Source organism: Lichenostomus cassidix, chromosome 14, assembly GCF_008360975.1.
Source record: "Lichenostomus cassidix isolate B80296 chromosome 14, HeHo_3.0, whole genome shotgun sequence".
Classification (NCBI taxonomy): domain Eukaryota; kingdom Metazoa; phylum Chordata; class Aves; order Passeriformes; family Meliphagidae; genus Lichenostomus; species Lichenostomus cassidix.
Genome location: NC_139495.1, coordinates 11327360 through 11347948, shown reverse-complemented (window position 1 = coordinate 11347948; position 20589 = coordinate 11327360). Strand labels below are relative to the sequence as shown.

The following is a 20589-nucleotide window of genomic DNA, read 5'->3' as shown; positions in this document are numbered from 1 at the left end:
TTCACTGTTCAGCCGATTCTGCTGAACTCTGCTGGAAAGTAAATTATTCTCTTTTCCTTCTTTAGGCCTTTCCATACTGCATTTACATCCTTAAGTGTTTTAAAAAACCCAGCTCGGAGTCTATCATATTGAATAATACACCAGTCAGCCCAGTGCTTGATTTCTCTGCTCAGCTAGCCTGGTCCAGACTGAAGAGTTTCCATCTCCTCTCTCCACTGGGCTCTTCAGAGGTCTCACCTCTCCCCTCTCTCCATAACTCTGCTCCCCCTCAGCCTGCATGGCAGAGCTGACAGGGAAAAGCCATTCAGCACTCTGCAATCCTTCAGGGCACAACTCATTCCATCAGGATGGGACAGATTTATGGCTCCTGCACTTGGGTCCCAATTTTCTGCCCTGACATGCTGATTTGTTTCTGTGACATTAGGGGTTTGCCAGCAATGATGTTTGCTCACTCTCAAGGTACTGGAGGAGGTTGTTATGCCAACAGCTTAGGACTGTCCTGCAAAGGGGTGGGAAAAAGCCCTGCCACAAAGGACCTGTTGGAGTCTGGGACTTCCCCGTGTTTTAAATGCATTTTGATATTCTGGTTTTCCAGTTTCTATCAGAGCACAAATTATACAATACCAGTAAGGCTGTTTTGTAAGGGGGCAGTGTGAAACTAATGCACAAAAAATCTTCTTGCTTTCCAGTATCCATCATGCTTGTCAGATGTGTGTAAAGTCTATGCCATCTTGTGTTGACAAGCCCAAAGAGCAGCTGTGATTTTGAAAACTGAAATTGCTTCTGCTGTTTGCTGTTTGAAAGGCAGGCAGTACAACAGACCATACAAAGGTTTGACACTGCCCCAGTTTCACCTGCTAGCTTTGCCTCAGATTTCCTGGGAGAAACATGGAAATGAATGGATGAAACACCTGAGTAATATTTCTCACTTAGGGCCACAGAGATAGGAAAGAAGGGTACCCTGGTTTCCCAAGGACCTGTAAGTTAAGCAGTAACAGTTGTGAGAAATCTTTCAAAAGTAAAATTAAGAGGAGCTTGAAATAACCTGAGCATGAAATGGCCTCTCCCTGGACTCCATGGAAGGGCATATTTCAGAGATTTGTTCCCAGGATGTTTATCAGGCATGAGCAATATTGGTGCAGGCATTACAATGGACATGAGCAAACGCTGAGTACTGAAATGGGCTGTCAGAGTCAGTCAAAGGTATTGTGGGTGTTACAGCTCTGAAACACAGCTCCTGTGGTTATCTTGATGCACAAAAGCTGTGTCTAGCTGAACTTTGTTGATCATGGCTGTGGAGGATTGACAAAGGCAGGTTTGTTGTTTGTTCCCAAGTGTTTATAAACTCTGTCTTGGGTTGATTAGATGTCTTAAGCTTAGAAAAGTCTGTTGTAGTGATCCTGACCTGTGTAGTCCTGGCTATAGAACCTGGTTGAAATAAGCTCTGTTTCCAGTCAGGTAGTTGTGGTTGGACAATATCAACAAGATTAAACCAGGATTCACTCAAGGCACTTCTTTGTTTCCCAAAACAGCAATGGTCCTTGCATTTTTTTTTTAATTTTTTTTTCCCTCTGCAACTCACCATCAGATATATTAACGTCCAACACCTCTGTTTAGGTTCCATGTTCAAAAGGAGGTGCTGTGAAGGAGTTAAGGGCAGAGGAAAATGTTAGATCCAGTTACTGTGACTTAGGTTTCCCTTCTTTTATACTGTTTCGATTTGTTTGTTCAATGGTTTAGCTTTGTTTTAATTATTTACCGTGGAGAGTCATGCAGCTCCCAGATTGTCCCATGCTTCTGGAAATAGGGAGGGCAGCTCATACCTCCTGCTGCAGTCCCATTCCTTTGTTAGCAGAAGAGGCATGAGAGCATCAGTGCTGCTCCCAGTGCAAACAGCAGCTGAACCAACTGCTGGCTTTGCATCACAAGGCTGTTTTTGCCTTCTCTGGGATATACTGTGTGCCCAGAGCTGCTGCAGTCAGAGCTGGCCCTGGGGGTGAAAGCCCAAACCACAGTAAATCCTCACTGCAGGCAACATTTCTGGGGTGTGTTCATCTGGAGTGGAGAAGCAGCAAGTGCCTCTCTCCGCTAGGTTAGTTATGGAATCCCGAATTTTGGAGGATGCCCTTTTCTCTGGGTCATTCTCTGTGCCATGCAGGGCAACCTGTGCAGGATGGAGAGGGAGGGCAGGGGTGCAGCCTGCCCAGCCATGGGGCAGAGCAAGGCTTCCTGCTGGATTATGGCAATCACGAGCTGAGCTTTCATTCCCTGCTCTCAGCAGCTCTCCTGCTGCTCTCCCAGTCTTTTCCACTGACCTAGATATTCTGTTTTCTGGGTCTTTTGCTACCTGCTTCCCAAACACCTTCTCTGTTTAAGCACACCAAGGGATTCTCACAAGACTACTCACCCTTCATTCCAGAGCAGGCACCATCAACACACCAGAGATGCATTTCAGCTGAGATGCATTTCTTAGTGCCCCCTGTGCCTCTTTCACCCTGTTTATAGTGTAACACACCTCACCCACACAGGGAAATGCCCTTTGCAGTGTGCCTGGTCCTGGGGAGGAAGGTGAGGGGAAGATTAGAGGCTGTGGGGTTTGGGGTAAAATGACCAGGGCAGTAGAAATGGGTGCAATAGGGGTTCTAAGTGTTCCTGCAAGAGGTGGAGCCAGAAGTCTGTGGGGTTCTGGGGTTGATTTACAAGGACCTGCTGGGGAGGCAGGTATGAAAATACTTTCAGAAATGGGAGTCTTTGCTTCCTACCCTAACATGTGTCTGTAGCTCATAGAAAAGAAGCTTCCCACCCATCTGCCATGGATATTCCCCCCAGCCTGGCCTGGGAACAGTTAGGGTTGGGCTTCCAGTTCCCTCGAGGCTGGAGGGCTGAAAATGGGCTCCTTGTGCAAGATCAAAGGGTAAGGTGCTCTTCTATTAGCAAATAGGGTTATTCACAGTCAAATTTATCAGCTGCTCATCCCTCTGCATGTAGTCAAGGTGCATTGGTTAATTCTGCATGGCAAAATTGCCCTGGAAAACCCAATACTTACCGTAGCCTTGGCTGCTTCCTGCAAAGCGAGCACTGCACAGCTTTAATTAGAATTTAAAACCAAAGGCTGGTATCTGTTACAACAGAAGTTTCTTTTTGAGTTAAACAATGATGAAGAGATTAATGGAGCTCCGTAGGAAGAGGATTTTTGATGGAGATGAAATGCTGCCTGTGCAATTTCAGGTGATTGATTTTCGTTGATTAGGTACCCATCAGAGTGCAGTCAGCAGTGCCCAGGATATGATCATAACACGCTGAAGAAAGGGGCAACTCATTAAATGAAGAGAATTACTCTGCCATCCCATCATACCCCCACCCCATATTCTCTATTACTGCTTCAGGAATTCAGGCCCCACAAGGCTTCTGTGCTCTTTGGAAAAGGGTACAGGATACACCAGACTGCAGCAAGAGAGAGTCCTTGATATGCAAAATGAGCCATGCAAAGATTTCTCTTCATTTATTTTATTTATTTTTAAAAGTTTAGAACAAGGATGAATTATCCTCTGAATAGTCCCTACTTTGAGCAGAAGCAGTTCAGTATAATCGGAAGAGCAGCCTTCAATTTGGCTATTCCCAGAGTAAGAGTATGCTGCTAAATCATCTCTGTTATCAGTGGAGCTCTAAAAACAAGGCTATTGACCATGAGATGAATTTTGTCACAAGCTTGATGTAGGAGTCAGTTTTGACATTGCTCTAAATGTTCTCTCCTCAAAGAAAAGCTCTTTTGAGAGCAGATGTATAAAAGTTAAGCGGGAGATTTTCGATTGCATAAATGAGAATGAGACATCTGATTTACCCAGGCTTCTGCTGAGAATTTCACTGTCCTTTGTGTCTTTGAAAAATCTCCCCCTAAACCACCATCTTACAAAATGTGGAAGGAATTTAGTAACAGGATAAGTCAGATTATATCTATACAAGTTTCTTGATTTTGGTATCTCAGTGCATGTTCAGAACTCTTCCAAAGGGCTAAAATGTTTTCATGTCACTTATCCTGTGCTGTGCAAATCCCTGCTTTGACCTGTCCCATACCATGAATGCATTTTATTTCAGTTGAGGATGTTTTGGTGGCCTCAAAGAAATTTATTGGAAGAAATCTTAGCAAGTCCTTTCATGCTGATGGAAAATTTTGTCATTAACAACAGCCAGGCCATTGTGCACTGATGTTACTTCCAACCACTGAGAACTACCTTTGTGCAAGCTGTGAATTTGGTTTTGCCAACTTCATTTTGGATTCATATTTTAGAAGTGCAACTCATAACAAAAGTGAAAGCTTATGTCAACTCAGCACTACTGCTGTGTATTGGGGGATTAGAGAATTTATTACATAAATGAATTTGTGTGAATATTTATGCTTCATTAGTTACTCATTGGTGTGGAACATAGTATGGGAACTTTGTACTTACTGATTTTCTCAAGTTAAACTGCCAAACTGTTCGTGACTGATATTCCCATATTAAGTGTGTGCAGCTTTTAACACTTGACTTAACAAGTACCTTTAATTTCACTGAACATAAGTTATTGATCATGGGGCTTGTTGCCTGGAAGCTCCATTCCTGATTGTTAATTGAGCCATTGATTTTTTTTTTAACGTTATCATTAACAAAAGGGTGAATGCTGCATTATAAAGTGGTCTGCTCAGAGTGGGGAGGGGAGGACTGTAGCTGACCAAAGAAAATACATGGGGTTTCTAAACTTATCCCAGCTGAAATCAGCTCAAAAAACTCCTGTTGGACGAAGGGAGAATTTTAATCAATAGGGATTTGATTTGGCAAAGTCTTGTTTAATTAGAACTGCCTGATTGTCTTGGAACTACGATTACTGTCCATGTGGTCATCTCAAGCACCTACAGGCATTAGAGAAAGCACCTCACTAAAAAGCCTTTTGCTTGTACTCTGTCATGCACAGCTTCTATGATTTTTAAAACAGAACAGAAACAATGTTTCTGTCTCAAGGCATATGATGGAATTAATCTTCCTCTTTTCCTAGGGACATTGTTTTTAGGAGCACATACCATGTTATTCTGAGAGCAAACTGTTTCCTCTGAGCTGTCTTGCAGACTTACACGGGGATTTTTAATTAGCACGACTAGTAGGCAGAGTCTAGATAGTTTTGAAAAATTCATTATTGCTGTCCTTGTAGAATCATCTCCAGAAAAATAAAAACACCTATTAGAGGCCACTGCAGAGGTGCTCATATTCATGAGCCCCCTGCAAAACACAACTGCAGTTTGACAACTCTGGCAAGAAAGTATTCATGAGTTTACGAATTTGAAGGGTTCTTTGTAGTTCTCCAAACAGTTCCCAGAAACTATTTTATGACACTTTTAAAAGACTTCAAAGTCTTTCCTCTTGGGTATAGCAGCTTTCTCGGGAAGAGAGGAGTGTGGTGAGAGGTCTGAGCAGAGGTAGTAATGATTCAGGTGACATCAGCTCTGCTCATTTCCTGACCTTGTGTGCCTGACAGCTTTAGTGAGGGTGGAAACAATGCTGATTTCTGAAGACTGTCAAGTGCGAGCAGTTTTCTGCTGAGTTGTAGGAGGCTGGAGATCTATAAACCTTTTTAAGTGCTGGGAGGAACGAGAGGGCATTGTTTTCATTGCAGCTGGTCTTTGAGTCAGAAAGAGAATAGTAACTATTGAGGGACAGACCCCTGCAACAAGGCTAAGCCTTATTTATTAACTAGTAAAATTTCTTAAAAGGAGAGTGAGCAAGCAAAAATTTCTTAGCTCGGCTGCTGTGGACAAATAAATAAGAATGCAGAAATTGTGACAATAACACAGCATGAAATTATATTGCTAAGCCAACAGAAGTTCTTCCATTTTGAAAAATCAACAAAAATCTGAATAGCATTTCAAGACTATCCAAAACTACAATACTTGCTACTGGAAGGCAGTGCCCCAAAATATTTGCTAAAGGGACGGCAACAATGATTATTGGTTGCAATTTTTCAAAGCATTTGTCTGACTAAGACGTTTCTGTACTGAATTGTTGATTCTATTCCAATCCCAATCAGCCAAATTTCTGAAAGAGTTCAGAATGTATTTATTGAAATAAAAAGTCAGAGATGAAACTTGTGGGGTACCCAGTAGGCCTTGAATGGACTGAAATGTTACTGTGGGAGCTTAATGCTGTTTAGCTCATATTTATTACCAGCATTTCAGGACAGTCTGTCAAATAAGTACCCTGAGCTCTGCTGAAGATCTGCTTACTTTCTTTATGCCTGAAAGGGAAGATGAAGATGTGAAATTACTCATAAAGATTTTGTGGCCTTCCTCTATGCAGGACTCGGCCACTGGCTTTTGGCACATTTGCCTCTAGAAGGGAGAAGAGTATGTAGTGCACTTCCATGGCATTTTTTCCGTAACATAAATGCTTTCTGAGATACAATTTATCCAGATTTACTCACATCCATGGAAAGATACATGTGTGACTGCCTGGGTTTGGTTTGTGGTTTTCTGGGGTTTTTTGCAGATGAGCAGAGAGGCACAAATGAGGATTTTTAGGTTAGCACATGACAAGATATGTTTTGTTTCCAAAATGCTTTTGGCTTCTAGGAGGACTAACCAGAGATCTCCCATCTTCTGAATGCTTTGGGTGTATGATTAGACCTGACAATGGAAATAGTCATAATGAATCTACATAAGAAGAGATAATAAAAATATGCCAAACCCAATCTATTCCTCAGGGGAAGGCTTTGGTATCAACTGTGTCATAAGGGTACAGCCAAATCCTTGTCTCTCTGACACAAATGAGAATAAAGCTACTGGCTTTGGGCTGCTTCTCCTCCTGTGTTCTCCTGCCCCTGATGCTAGCAATGTACCTCCCAGACTCAGTGTCTTTTGCAGCCTCATGACAATGTTGGAAGCTGTCATTTTCCAGCTAAGCTTAACTCACACTGTGCACACACCTGCATGAGGTACAGCAGCTCTTTGAGGGAACAAGATCTTCATTAAGCTACGATGGAAATTTAATTTACATTAAGCCCATGGGACACCTCCTTGATCCTATCTCATGGAGAAATGTCCCAAAATTCAGGTCCAAAGACCCCTCTGAATAGTTAGTGTCTCCCCAAAGGCTTTATAGGATTAAGTTGCATGGGTTCTTTTAATACTGTGGGGTTTTGCCCTATATTTTTCCTGTACTGAACAAGTATTTTCAGATCCTGGCTGGACAACTCACCCAGTCTGCAGCATTCATAGCTACTTTGTTTCCTCCATCCTGTTGTGCTAAAAGTGATAAAAAACCCCTTAAAAGCCAGCTAGCTTCTCAATCCGTTTGATCTCTGTCCATCTAACATTATTAATTGAATCTGAGGTCCAATTTTGAGCAATCCAGTGAAAGACACTAGCACTTTGCTTCTCGTATTTGACCTGTCCAGCCAGAGAAATAACTTCCAAATGCTGTCAGTGAAGTGATTATGAGCAGCACACAGAATTTCCACCCACCGAAGGGATTTGTTTTTAAGCTTCTCTGAACTCCAGTATCTGGAGGAGAGCTCTGGTGTTTAGAATTAATGATGTCCTGGGTTGCTCACACAGCTTGCAGCGCTCTAGGTGCCGCGGTTTGATGACTGTCACCGTTGGTTGGGTCAAGAATAGCCGCCGCAGACATAATCAGAGTGTTTCCTCATTTTATCAGCCTGGTGCAAGAGGTACTCGTTTTTTCCAGGGGACAGAATTAATGGGTGAATGTGCTGTGGGGCTGGCACAGGCTTCCTCCAGTTTAATAGCTGAATTAGAATCTTTTTAAACCCTTGGCACCAAGAAATGTGATTTCCCGATGCTTAGGGCTAATGCTATGGTGAGTGCTGGGAAATCTTGACTGATAGTGCTAAGAGTTAACAGAGACACAAAAATAAATCACAATATATCTTACCTGAAGTGTTTGGCTATGTATGAATTACATATGTGCATATATGCATTGGTCTGAAAGGTCTGAGCACACGCAGGGAGATTAATTATAGTTTAACCTGCACTTAAGAGGATCATCAAATCTAATATTTTTTCGCTCAATATTTCAGGATTGCTTCTGGTGGCCAAGCCTGAGGGGGAAAAAGATTTATAACCACTATGTGAGAAACTGTATCAAATAAATAATGGGGCCAAATTAAACACATTGATTAACTATCATTCACTATCCTGTAATCTCCTAATGACTAAGGTCTAATTTAAGACAGACTAGAATCAGGATTAAATTCTGAATTGCTGTTATTATTACATGTATTCATTAGGTTCTAGAGGAATTCAGGAGAGATTAAAAAGGCACCTGTGAATTAAGACCAGCTATTAATGGGGGAAGTTGAAGGATTTATCCATATTAATGCTATTTTTCTAACTCAGATAGCCAAACTAATGGAAGCATTAAACTTTACAGATTGTTTGTGCATTCATGGTTTTCATCAGTCTAGGTTATTGCCAGAAAATCTGTAGAGCACCTGGAAATATAATAATGGCCACCGTGTTGCATTTACTAATTGCAGTAGCAGAAAGCAATTAAAGAGCTTTTCAGGGCAGTTGAAAGGGATGAGATTTGGTCAGTTCTGCAGCAAGGAAATAAAATGGAGGGAGAATGGGAGAGGAAGGGAGAAAAGTACTGTTTGTTTTAATCGACCTGTGAACGATGCTATTTTTATTTAACACTTCCAGTTTCAAACTGTTTAAGATGTGCCAGACCCAGATTGCTTCTAATACTTTTGAATTTGATGGATCTCACCAAAGAGGTGTGGATTGACCTCCCTGTTAGCTTAGTCCTGCACTTGGATCAGAGCAGAGCTCAAAACCACCACAACCTCAATGTTTCTTGCAATTTCTTGTGTTCTCCTGCCAGTGATGTGTGTGCAGCCCTGGGAGGTCAGGTGCACTATGAATTTTCATTTTCCAGCTCCAGACACCTTTGGCTTTAAGGCACCACAGTACAACCATGTGGCATTTGCATGGTTAGAACTCAAACCAGCAACAGCAGTGGTGTTTTCTGGGAAAAGCTGGCGAGTGGCAGTGCCACTGGAGCACTTTGGGCAGTGTGAGGGTGTCACTGACAGAGCTCCTCACTGCCAGCTGTCCTGAGCTGGGCAGGATTGACCCCTCCAGTGGGGAAGACTTTTTCCATTGACAGCCTCACAGACACAGGTGGTTGCTCAGGTGGTTCTTGAGATTTCATACTCAAGAAATCACCTCACTACCTGTACAATTTTCTGTGGCTTCTACAGTCCCCAGAATTAAAAGTTTCTGTGTTTATGTTTGGGAGTCACAATGGAAGGAAAATACCATATATATTTCTGGTATACAGAAAAACTGTAAGACTTGAGTTTTAAGATCATTTAGGTCCATCTCTTGCTAAATAATCTTTCCTTAACACTTTACATTCCTAGGTGTCCAATGTTTAAGGCCTGCATGAGCATCTTTAATACCCAGGTAGCCTTGCAAAAATGAGTATAAAATGATGCTTCCTTCTCAAACAGCTGATTTCCCTTTTTGCTAAAGAAGCACTTGCTATCTTCAGTCCCTCCTCTTCTGCCATTTTGAAGCCAGTTTTCTGATGTTTTGCTTTCAGTAAAGAGGCCATTATTCCTGCAATCTATCATTATAAGAAGTGCTGCCTACTTCAGAGAACCTCTTGCAGCCTAACTGGAATCACTTGATGATTTGGATCATTAATATATTGCAAAATGACAATAAGAACTGAAGTGAGGGGGCAGGAAGACACAAAGTGCTGATGAAGATATATCTGCTCTGCTGTCAAAATTTCACATACAAATATAGGAGTCACCATTGGATTTTTTTATAGCTAGAAGGTGAGGCTTTAACATGCCTAGAGAGTATTGATTGTTAACCCTGCTCGTCTCGGTTTGAGAGAGTACTCAGAACCCTTAAATCTGCTTTTCCTCTAGGTTTTTGTTTCTGGATTTTACTGTGAGATCTTTTAAAACATTGTGCTACTGATATGTTTTCCCTTTGTAAACTTTGTTGCTACAATGACACTGAAAAAGGATTATTTTTCTAGGTGTTTTCTCTTTTGGGGCACGATTTTTCTGAGTTCTGCTTCTTCTCCTTTCCCTAAAATAAAAAAAAAAAAATACACTAAGCTTGTTCTTAATTAGATTTCATTATATCAATGATTTTTTTTAGGGATTCAAGCTTAGGAAGAGCAGTTGTTCATCTCCTCATCTGCAGCAGCAGCACTAATCTTGTACACATTTGCATGCACACAGGACAATAAAAAGTGACATGATGTAACATTTCAGTGAAGAATTGTAGGCACTGCAGCCAAATCCTGTCATTTAAGACTTTCTGCGAGGAGTGATTTATTCTCAATTTGCCAGTGTGGGCTTTTTTGAGAGGGAGAGAGAGATTGTGTGGGAGTTGGGAATTATGCCTACGCTTTTTAAGCTTTGCTAGTGACTTTGGGTGTCTCTGCCTTCAGGTACCGAACTTGACATTCCAGAGAGGCTCAGCTCTTGGCACGCACAGACTCAGCTTGTTTAGAAAAACTCTGCCTCCAGCAGAACCCCCAAAATCATTGGGTTTGCCTCTCTGTTCCTTTCTGCTCTGAAGCTGTCAATGATGACGGCTGTAAGGGACAACGTTTCAGATGTCATGTTCTGATCTAGCAAAAAGCTTCGAAAAGTTAACATTTGCTGCCTCTGTAGAGATTTTTTAATTGTCAGAAATGTTCTTTTGCTGCTAGAATAGGAGCTGGGACAGAGGCTGATGGGACGAATCACTTGATTTTTCACATTATTAGTCTTCTGGAGGCACAGATCAATTGCTTAGAGCTGTTTCTTCCATTTGAGAAGCAAATTTCTAATCTTATTAATGATAATGGGTTTTTTTGCCAACAGCATGATATTCTGTATTGTTCAGTTTAATAATCAGCATGAAACTTATTAACTGCATGAGATATGGCGTCAGAAATCTGGGTAAAATCTTTGGCACTTGGAAATATTAACTGACTTGTTTTCAGAGCTGCAATCTCCTACAGTTAACATTCTGGCAATTACAAAGATACAAGCTCTTAAAGATAAGCTTTCTGTTTTGTGCTGTGCCTGTGCTTTATGCTGTAGCCAAAATCCAGAGTAAGTCTTTTTAGAAGCTGTGACAGCTTGGGAGAGTTTAATCTAATTTATTTTCTTGTGATTGTGAACATTTGGGTCCTCTCAGTTCTACCTGAATTTAGCACTGACTAAGTCATCAGAGCACATTTCTCAAGCAGTGTTGGTTTGGGGGGAAGCAAATCGATTTTCCCAGCCAAGGATGTCATCTCGGTTGTGTGTTGATACTCTTATGGTACATTTTGAGTTCCTCCATTGCCATCTCACTTTCAGCTAGCAAGAATGTGGAATTCAGCTGCTTTTATTAATGACTGTGTTTCTAGTCAGAGTCAGTTTTCCTTTCCCTGCATGTCTCAGTTTCCATGCTCAATTTTGCTGATGAAAGTTTGAAACTTCCCCTTCGCGAGGGGTCAGCAAAGCTTGCAATTTATCACTTCCAGGCACCAATTGCTATAGCAAATCTCTCATTAAATTTTCCTTGTGTGTATCAAAGGTTGAGGTCGTATGGCCCCAGGTTGTCTCATCTCTGAGGGGAAAGCTGGCATTGGACTATTTGATTGCTCCACCACAGCTGGGAATTTGAAGAAGTCAATCTTCTGGTTTGCACTCCCTCCAGGGCACATTGCCTCCTCTACACAATTTAACAGTGATTGGCTGTTTAAATAGCTTTTGAATAAGTTTGTTCTTAAATGTGTTTCCCCCTTTCTCCTCCATGCCCAAGATGGAGTTTGCACTCTGGATCACTGCTGGTTTGCCTTGATGCTTTCCATGCCCTAACAATGTCTTTCAGTATAGAAGTAAGGGAATTAGGGAATGTCATTTACACTTTCCACTTTTCATGGTGCCATGAAAAGAAATGATGCTTATTACAGTGCCAAGAAATTCCCTCATGAATTTCCTTTAACTGTTCTGCTATCTGCCAAGACCTGGATCTCTCTGTAATTACTTTCCCAACATTTTTCTGGTAAGGATTCTATCTGCAATCTCTTCATGACAAGTTTCCTTCTCATCCCTCCTGTAGACTTCCACTTTTTGGAACTTGCTGCTTTAGATTTCTTTACTTCTCAGAAACTGGGCAGTGACAATGAAGGCTTTCCACATCCATATAACCATTTCTGAGGGTTCTGTTGGTCCAAGAGTTCCTTCAGCAGCCAAAGAAAGGTTTCATCAGCCTTGCTGTCCTGATTAGGGGATCAGTAACAAACACCAAACATACACATTGGTGATGACCCCAATAGTCTTGATCCAAAGGCCTTAATGGACCTTTTGGAGTCTCAGCTCACCTCCATGAATTCAGATTTTGCTGTTACACAATGTGCAACTTGACCTCCTCTTCTTCCCTTCCTATCTTCACAGAAGAGTTTGTAGCCATCCATTGTGGCCTTCTGGTCCCTCAAGGCTTCCCAAGAAGTTCCTGAGATGCCTTTGACAGCACACCTCAGACCAGGCATGCAGCACCAGCTTCCCCTGCTTGATAATTGTTGTTGATACACCTGGGGGTGTGACTTTGAAGAGAATACAGAAAAACCATGAACAAAAGGTACAAAACATCACAAGAAAAGGCTCAGTGACCTGCTGAGACACTGGGCACTGATTTTCCTCATTCTTTTTTGATTGTAATGCAAAGAATCAAATCCTAGCCATAATTTTTTCACAATCTTTTTCACAGTGGAGTGTGGGAGAGCCCATAAGGATCCTCTGTGCCAATCCATAGAGATCTATTCCTGCTGATTTTAGTGGTTGTGCCAAACAGAGAGCAACTCCCCTCAGCCTTATAAACAGTAATACCTCCACTACTGATCCCTCCCATTTCCTTTTAAAATCCAGGCAGTGAAAATGCTCCTCTGAAGTGTGTTTGGCTGTCTGAGTTGGGTAGTCTTTCTGTGCTCATATTAAAAAGATCATAATAATTTAATAGTATTTTTAAAAGAAGTGAGTATGACATTTGTCACTATGCAGAGAGGCAAACTATTTGTGTTTCTAATAGGAACCACTGGGAAAAGAGAGGTTTGGGGAAAAAAATCAGCCAGAGGGAATAGGTTGATGAAAGCTTTAAGTTCTAAGAGGGTTTTATTTCTTGGCTGCTTTGTAGATCCTGTGGGTAAGTGAGTAAACCTGACAGTTCAAACTACATTTTCCTCAATACCTCAAAATTCATTCAACTTCCCATGTTACTAATTATTTTTCCACCTGAGAATCAGCTATTTTGTTTCAGGCTACAGCAAGGAAAAAAACATCAGCTTTATTACCAGGGTCAAAAAAAAGAGAGAACTCTGCATCCTTGATAGCATGCAGCCTTTTGTAAATAAAAACATAAATTTCTCTGGGCTTTAGTAAGCTCTTAGCAACTACAAGGTAGAGAAAGGAGGTGAATCCTCTTCTTTTTCCTCTTAAATGAGTAAGCTCTGTTTTTTAAAAATATATTGATTTCTGTAATTCTAAATATATAATACATTCAGGAGATTTTAATCAGCATAGAATCAGTAGGCTGGTGTGGAGAATTGTGAATACCACGAGCATTAATTTCACTTCTTTTTCAGAAAACATCATCCAGGCATTAATTAAGTCTTTAATTAGGCATCCTATTAAATTTTGCTTTAGAAACATTAAAGGCCTGGCAAACATACTCTGTCAAGTCAATGTGAGTCTTGATATGGATTTCCATGGAATTTGGACAAGTCACAAAGGCGTTGATTAGATCTTTTTATGGGATGACAAAAAATTAAAATCCGCTTATCTGACCTACCCCCAACTTTTCCTTTGAGCCTTTGATGGTCAGAGAACACACTATGAGAAAAAAAGATTGGAGTAAAAATATGATGTCCAGAGCAGTAGCTTAATGGTTCAGTTTGTCTGGGCAAGTTTGTCATGAGGTAAGAAATTTAAATGGTAATTCACAGCATGGATACAAACTCAAGTAGCCATGGCTATATTTTTTGTATTTTGGACTTAACAGCAAAGGTGAGGGACCAGAATTGAGGTGGTCTAAGGACAGGCCTTCCTAAAGATAAAACTAACAAGTAACTTGCAAACAGTAACTTGCAAAATTATTTATAGATATAATTTACAACCAACCTTCAGAAATGCAACCTTGCAATAATGAAATGGGATTATTCATAGAGCAAAAGTTTTATGGTAAGGTCAGAGCTGAAATATGGAAATAATATATTCTGTGGTTTTACAAGGTCCTAGAACACCTTAAAATATAAATTCACAGTGCCTTTCTCGGGTCTTCTCTGCAGCTGCCACTTTTTCCCAGCAGATTTTCCTGGTGCTGAGAAGAAATGGATGCAGTGAGAGCTGGGCATGGGGGTGGCTGCCATCCCTCAGCAGGGTTGTGCTCACCATTTTCAGACCCCCAGAACACATCCATGCACCACAGTTCTGAGCAAAGCCTTGTGATTATTGTCTCATAAACATGGAGGCCTGAGCTAACAAAGTTTTTTATGAGAACTTTCAAAATCTGTGAAGTTGGGCCAATGCTCTGAGGGGTGTGTTTTGTATCTCACATCCCTGTTGTCAGTGAGAAGGGCTGATGGTTAATTAGAGGGAAAGACAATCATGGCAGAATTTTTTTGTCATCTATACCAAGCACACTGTTTTTCCTTTTACCTATACTTTCAAATGTTTACTTATATAATCTTAAAAAAAATTCAATCAAGCTCTCATCCTATAATGCACCTTAGTAATAGGTTTAATGTCCTTCTCTGCTTCATTAGATAAATTAAACAGTTTTGGAAAATAATTAACTACATTGAGAAATACGGAAAAGTTTTTTTCTATTTTGCTTTCAGAGGGCAAAATGCCATTTTAAAGTCAATTGTGCTGAAGGTCCAACAACTTGTCCACAATATGAAGCTTCTGAGATGTGGAGCATAGAAGTGTCAGCAGAAATTCACCTCTGATTCATCACTGAATTGTTTGATACACCAAATATCCAGCTTCAATCAAAAGAAACAAGTGAGCTTCATAAAATGTTCCTTTATAGGTAAGATAATTAATTTATCAAATAATTTTAGAGAAACTGAAGATTTCAGTCATATTAAAGTTGAAAAGGATCTGGTTCTGCCATTTCGTTTTCATGTAAAGGTAGATGGTGGTTTTGCTAGTTTGAGTAGCTGTGATTGAACTGTTATTTCTCATTATTATAAATGATTGTAATGTGAGCAAAAGTATCAGACAGTTGACAACTTTGTCTCGTGCCTTGTCCACTTCTGTGTCCAGAATTTCAGTGTATTTTTGAGGCCAGTTAATATCAGGGGGTGATCCACTCACAGGGGTTTCTGTGGTCAGGAATGTTCAAATGGAGCTGGCAGCTCTGATGCTCAGCTGTCTCTGCCTTCTGTCCATGATGTCTGGCTTTGGGAAATTATTGTGATTCTGTGTGGCTAGCAAAAAGCATAATTTTTATAAGTATTTTTCACTCTCCATTAAGCAGTGAAAAGCCAAGCAAGAGTAATTTTGACAAAGGGCATTTTACTCCTTATTAGTTTCTTCTTACTTTTTCCTGAGCCTGGCCTGGGTTGAGGGATAGGCTAAGATATTTGGCACATCCTCAAGAACTTCCTTTCCTCTGATAGTTAGCAACTTTCTGTAATTAAACAATGTTCTTGCTTTTTCAAGCAGTTGAAACTGCACAGATAGAGCAGCCAGAGGGAATTTAAATGCCAAAGTACATGAAAGAGAGAGGTGTCTGCAGTTTTTTGGATGGGTCTGCACAGACTGTGAGGGATGAAATGACCAATACAGTGAAAATAGATCACTTGGAAACAGCCAAATACAGCTTTCTGGCAAGATCCTGATGTAATAGATTATTAAGGGGATATCTGCAGAAGTAAGAGTTTATCTCCTTTTTCTATTTCCTGGAGGAAGGTGAAAGGAGGGGAGAGCAGACCTAAAGCCAAACACTATAATTTTATTGATTTAATTGAAATTGCTGCCAAAATCACCTGATGGAAGGAAGACTTGAATCTGTCTCAAAGTAACTGCTTCACTTCCACTGCATTAAAAATATAATAGGAAGTCATGACTTTTCCCTTTTTTTTTTTTTTTTTTTTGAGAATTTATAAACTAAACAGCTCTTTAGCTGCTTACACAGAGGTTTAGATACCTTTGCCATTGCACTGGGTCTCTTCAGATATTTGGCATGTTTAATGAATTTCTCAGACATTTCATTTCCTTTGTAAGTGCCAATTATCAATCTGTGGTAATGAAGGATGGTTTAACATGAACTGTCAAGGAAGTTTATAAAATTATCATGTCAACACTGTACTCTTCCAGCAGAGTTAGAGAAAGATTACAAGAAAATGATATTGTCATTTAATTAAACAGGGTGTACATTAATATTTCACTATTTCTCCTTACTTATTTTTCATCCTGACAAGTACTAGCTATCATTTCATGGAGCCATCAGTTGTGCCTGGTGATGGACAAATCCTTAGATGTCCTGAAACCTCCAGGCACTATATTGGAGGGAGGCCTGTATGTTGTGGAAATGGTGGGGTTTTTCACCTTCCTTATGCTACTCTAATGTGATACCAAACCAGATTTCCATCACAGCTGGCTGTGCCAATATTCTAGATGTGATTTCCAATTCTTGTTTCTTCAACCATCGATAGGAGTGTCCATACCCCAGAGTAACATCTTTTTGAGCTGTAGTCTCAAACTGTCTGTATGTTCAGAATTCCAGTGTTCCAATGTGGACAGACCCAGATTAACTCGCTGCTGCTGATCCAAATTTCCACCACTGCAGAAAAACTCCTTTGAACATAGCTTTATATTTTACATCAAGAAAATGAATGTTTCTTTCCAGTTGCCTTGGTAGGTCTTTGGCAAGGCTAATTAATGAGCATTCAGGCTTCCCTGTAATGAAAATGGATTTGCCCTAGACTTTTTAGGAAGATTTTTGACCTCTCTCATGGCTATCCTAAAATCCTGTCTTTTAATTTGAGATTTGTATCAAAATAAATCCTGTTCTCTTTAGGATACTTAAAGGCTGGTGGAAGTTCTCTGTGTGATGGTTCTGTTCCCTTTCAGAATCTAACTAAATTATCATGGTCCATAATTTTGCTTTTTTAACTAGTCTCACTGCTGCAAAGACCTTACTTAAATATATAGCTTGGCAGATTTTGTCTCTGTCAAATTCTAGTCATTGTGTGAATACTCTTCAAGAAGTTTCCTTGGGAGATGCAGATTGCTTGGTTGAAGAGCTTCCCTCCTTTCTTGAAAGAAAAGAAATTTGATTGGAGGCTGTAAATGCTTGGCTCCTCTATAAATTAGACAATGTGCATCTCTTCAGTGCCAGAGAGGGGTGCACATATCAGTTCCCTTCACTTAAAAGGCCATTTACATCTGGCATAATTTGGTCTTCAATTTTTAATTAACTTTACACTGGAGATTCTGTAATGTTATGCAAGCAAGGAGAAAGTGATCTCTTCTTGCTACATACTTAATATATGTATCATTACAGGTACCTAGCAAAAATTAGTAGACGTGATTAGAATCATAGGATAATTTGGGTTGGAAGGAACCTCAGGAGGTCAGCTAGTCCAACCTCCTGCTTCAAGCAGGGTCAGTTATCAAATTAATGTGTTCCACATTTTTGTGGGGTTTACAGTTCCCAGCGGATCACAGGTTAATTCCAGCTAAGTGATAATCTCACCAAGTGTCAGTCATGTCTTTAGAAATTCAGCTATTATCACGTTTATATGCTTTTAATTCATGGGTTAACTATGGGAGCTCAGTAATGTACAGTGACAATTCTGTAGTCCTTTAAAAAGGTACACTTATTATTATACCACCTCCTAACTTTGCTCATAGTTCCAACAAGTGCTAGAAATACTATTGTTATGATAAGTTATGGATCCCCAATGGAGGCATTTAATTTCATGCCATGTTAAAGGCTATAACAGCCTATTAAAACAGGGGTGGAAAATCTTACTTTAAAAAAAGGCAAAATGAAATGCATAGTGGCACTTCTCCAAGAGAGACATTTTTCAAAACCCAAATCTTAGAGATAGGATTTTTTTGAAGTTATACATCCTTCAAGGGCTAACAATGAGAATGGTGTGGCCATCCTTTTCAGCTAACACTGGCTACCATTTCCAATTCAAAAGAGCTATCAGTGGCAGCAGGAGAGAGACTAAGCTAATACTGAAGTATGCATATGATTTTCCTTCCATTGTTCTTACTAAAATAGCCAAGGAATTAGGACAATTACCGATTCTGCTCATGTGTGTGATTATAATATCAGTGCACAAACCTGTGAAAGCTTGCTCAGTGCTTAAATTTGTTCACATAAATAGTCCCCTTGGCTTAACAGCAAGGATAAGGCCCCAGTGTTTGTGCTGGCCTTTTGGAAGTTTTCAAAATGCATTTATCCCTGTGTGAACCTTGAGCAGCACTTGTAGGCTTGACTGAGAATCTGAAAATGCATCCCCATGCCAATAGAAGTGGCAGAGCACAGCTGCTTGCTTTTCAGCTCCAAAACCTTTGGGTTTTGTTTGCAGCTGTCTGTCATAAGGACTTGCTTTGGAGAATGTAAATAACCAAAGATGAAAGGTGATTTTTGTATAAGGGGGAATAAGTAAATAGATGAAACCTTTGCTAAACTCACTGCTCTGTTTAGGTGTCCAAGTCCCTGTTTCAGTGGCACTTGTAGCCAACCAGAACCTTTCCAGTGGCTTTGGCTGTGCTGATCCCTGGAACTGTAGCTCTAAGTGCAAATGAAGACTCGACAGAGCTAACAGAGCTGAAGGATTCAGGAATTTGGAGTAGGATTAAATATTAATTTCTGCCTGGTTGGTATCAGCAGGGAGTTGGTCACAGAGGGCATTAAAGAACAGGTTAAAATAAAATAACAAATCCACAGCCTAAAAGTCACTGAAGTCCTTCACTGTACCTTCCATGGGAGTACAATTCCATTGTCCTTTATTACTAATATAACATAATAGCACCAAATATGGTGCATACAATCCACAACTGAGAAATGTCAGATAAAATTACAAACCGATGAAGAGGGGAGATGGGGAAACCAGAGAGCTGAAATTCACAGCTGTCAATCACATGAAGTTGTCACCTCAGTAGTTTTTTTAACAACCCCACGATATCTTGGGAGTACTACAGTGGGAAACAACATTTAGCAGTGGTTTGGGGAGTCAAAGAGAGCAGTAGTTTCCAAGGTAGCCGCTCAGAAATTTGTAAGGAAATTTGAAGATGGGGGTGTGGCAGCCAGCAGAAAATACTGAACTAAAGTGAAAAGAAAGACTTTGGCCACCATCAGTCCATGGTAATAGTAAGAGCCTGGAATTTGAGAGCAAGCAGCCCCAATTTGGAACAACTCAGAGAGCCAATCAGAGCTTCAGTAGCTCAGGTGGGAAATAATTTGCTGCTTTATCAGTGAAGGAGCTGTATGTACAGAGGGAATGTGGGGCTCTGAATTGGAGACAGAATGATTTAGTACAGCAGAATTCTTTTGAGAATATAATGAGCTTCTGCCCCTAAATTAAAACTTTTCTTTAAAGATTTTGAATCCAAAAATAACTATCAGGGGAGTTTCACAGAAGCATTAATTACTTTCATTCCTAAATCTGACGGTGATCCAAATTCATGTTCCAACTACCTTCCTTTTTCCCTGATAAATTAAGGTTGCAGAGCTAAATTATTGGCTTCAAGGACTGCAAAGGCAATTTTCTACATCATATCTCATTCCCAAGTTGAATGTTATACGTAGATTATGCACAAACAATGCTGAAAACCTTTATAGCAATATCCCTTGAGCCAGTAAACTCTTTGTCTACTAAACAGAATTTTCTAATGACAGTGTGGAAGCTTGTGACTGCCTACAGAAGGACTGTCCTTTCCCTAACCCTCCAGTGCTCTGTCTTTTGTCCATATTTGATACAAGTCCTTTTCTCCTTTTTTGTAAGCCTCCAAGTGCTATGATTTTATGAGTGGTATTTCCTTGAGGTCCTTAATTATCCTCTTCTGGCTTTGCAAAGTGTTTTTTGCTTAATGACATAGAGAGATTCATACAAGACAAAGAGGTGTCCTTCAGATGAATCTTCCATTGCAGTTATCACTAGCTTGGATTGGGGTTTTTTGCTGGGTTGGGAAAATGTTGGTTGCCTGTGGGGATTTTGTTCAAGTAACACAAGGAATTGCTATTCCATAATTCACGACAGATTCTGCATCTGGTTTACCCACATGCTGTTTAACCCATCTACTTTTGGAAATAAGAGTATTTTTCTCAGACCAAGATGACACCTGGGTACAGCTGAAGTTGCTTCCTCCTCATGTAAGATTTAAAAATTCCCTTGCTTCTCTCTGCCCTAAAATTTCAGTACAGAGGTCTATCCAGCTTCTACCTGTTCCCTTGACATCCTAAATGCCTCTTTAAATGCTATTCTCAGTTCAAGGGTAGGGACAAGGAAGCCACAAAGGGATTCACCTAAAGGTGAGACCCAGGAATACAATTTTTTTTTTTTTCCCTGTGTTTAA

At 40.4% G+C, this 20589-nt stretch overlaps 1 protein-coding gene across 9 annotated transcripts in view; it reads left to right on the top strand.

The window, feature by feature from the left end:
• The window catches only part of LOC146430868 (uncharacterized), a 537765-nt gene that overhangs the window by 438893 nt on the left and 78283 nt on the right, over positions 1 to 20589 (top strand). For 4 of the 9 annotated variants that reach the window (XR_014855166.1, XR_014855165.1, XR_014855169.1 and 1 more), the window contains 3 exons: positions 9594 to 9834; positions 12448 to 12631; positions 14886 to 15079. Coding sequence is in view for 1 of the 9 variants with exons in the window: in XM_085074905.1 (XP_084931031.1) it covers positions 3147 to 3150 (4 nt within the window). In the remaining 8 variants the exon portion in view is untranslated. Of the gene's footprint in view, positions 1 to 3146; positions 3223 to 9593; positions 9835 to 12447; positions 12632 to 14885; positions 15080 to 20589 lie in introns of those variants that run through there. The other 5 variants (XR_014855167.1, XR_014855172.1, XR_014855168.1 and 2 more) reach the window with 4 other exon arrangements.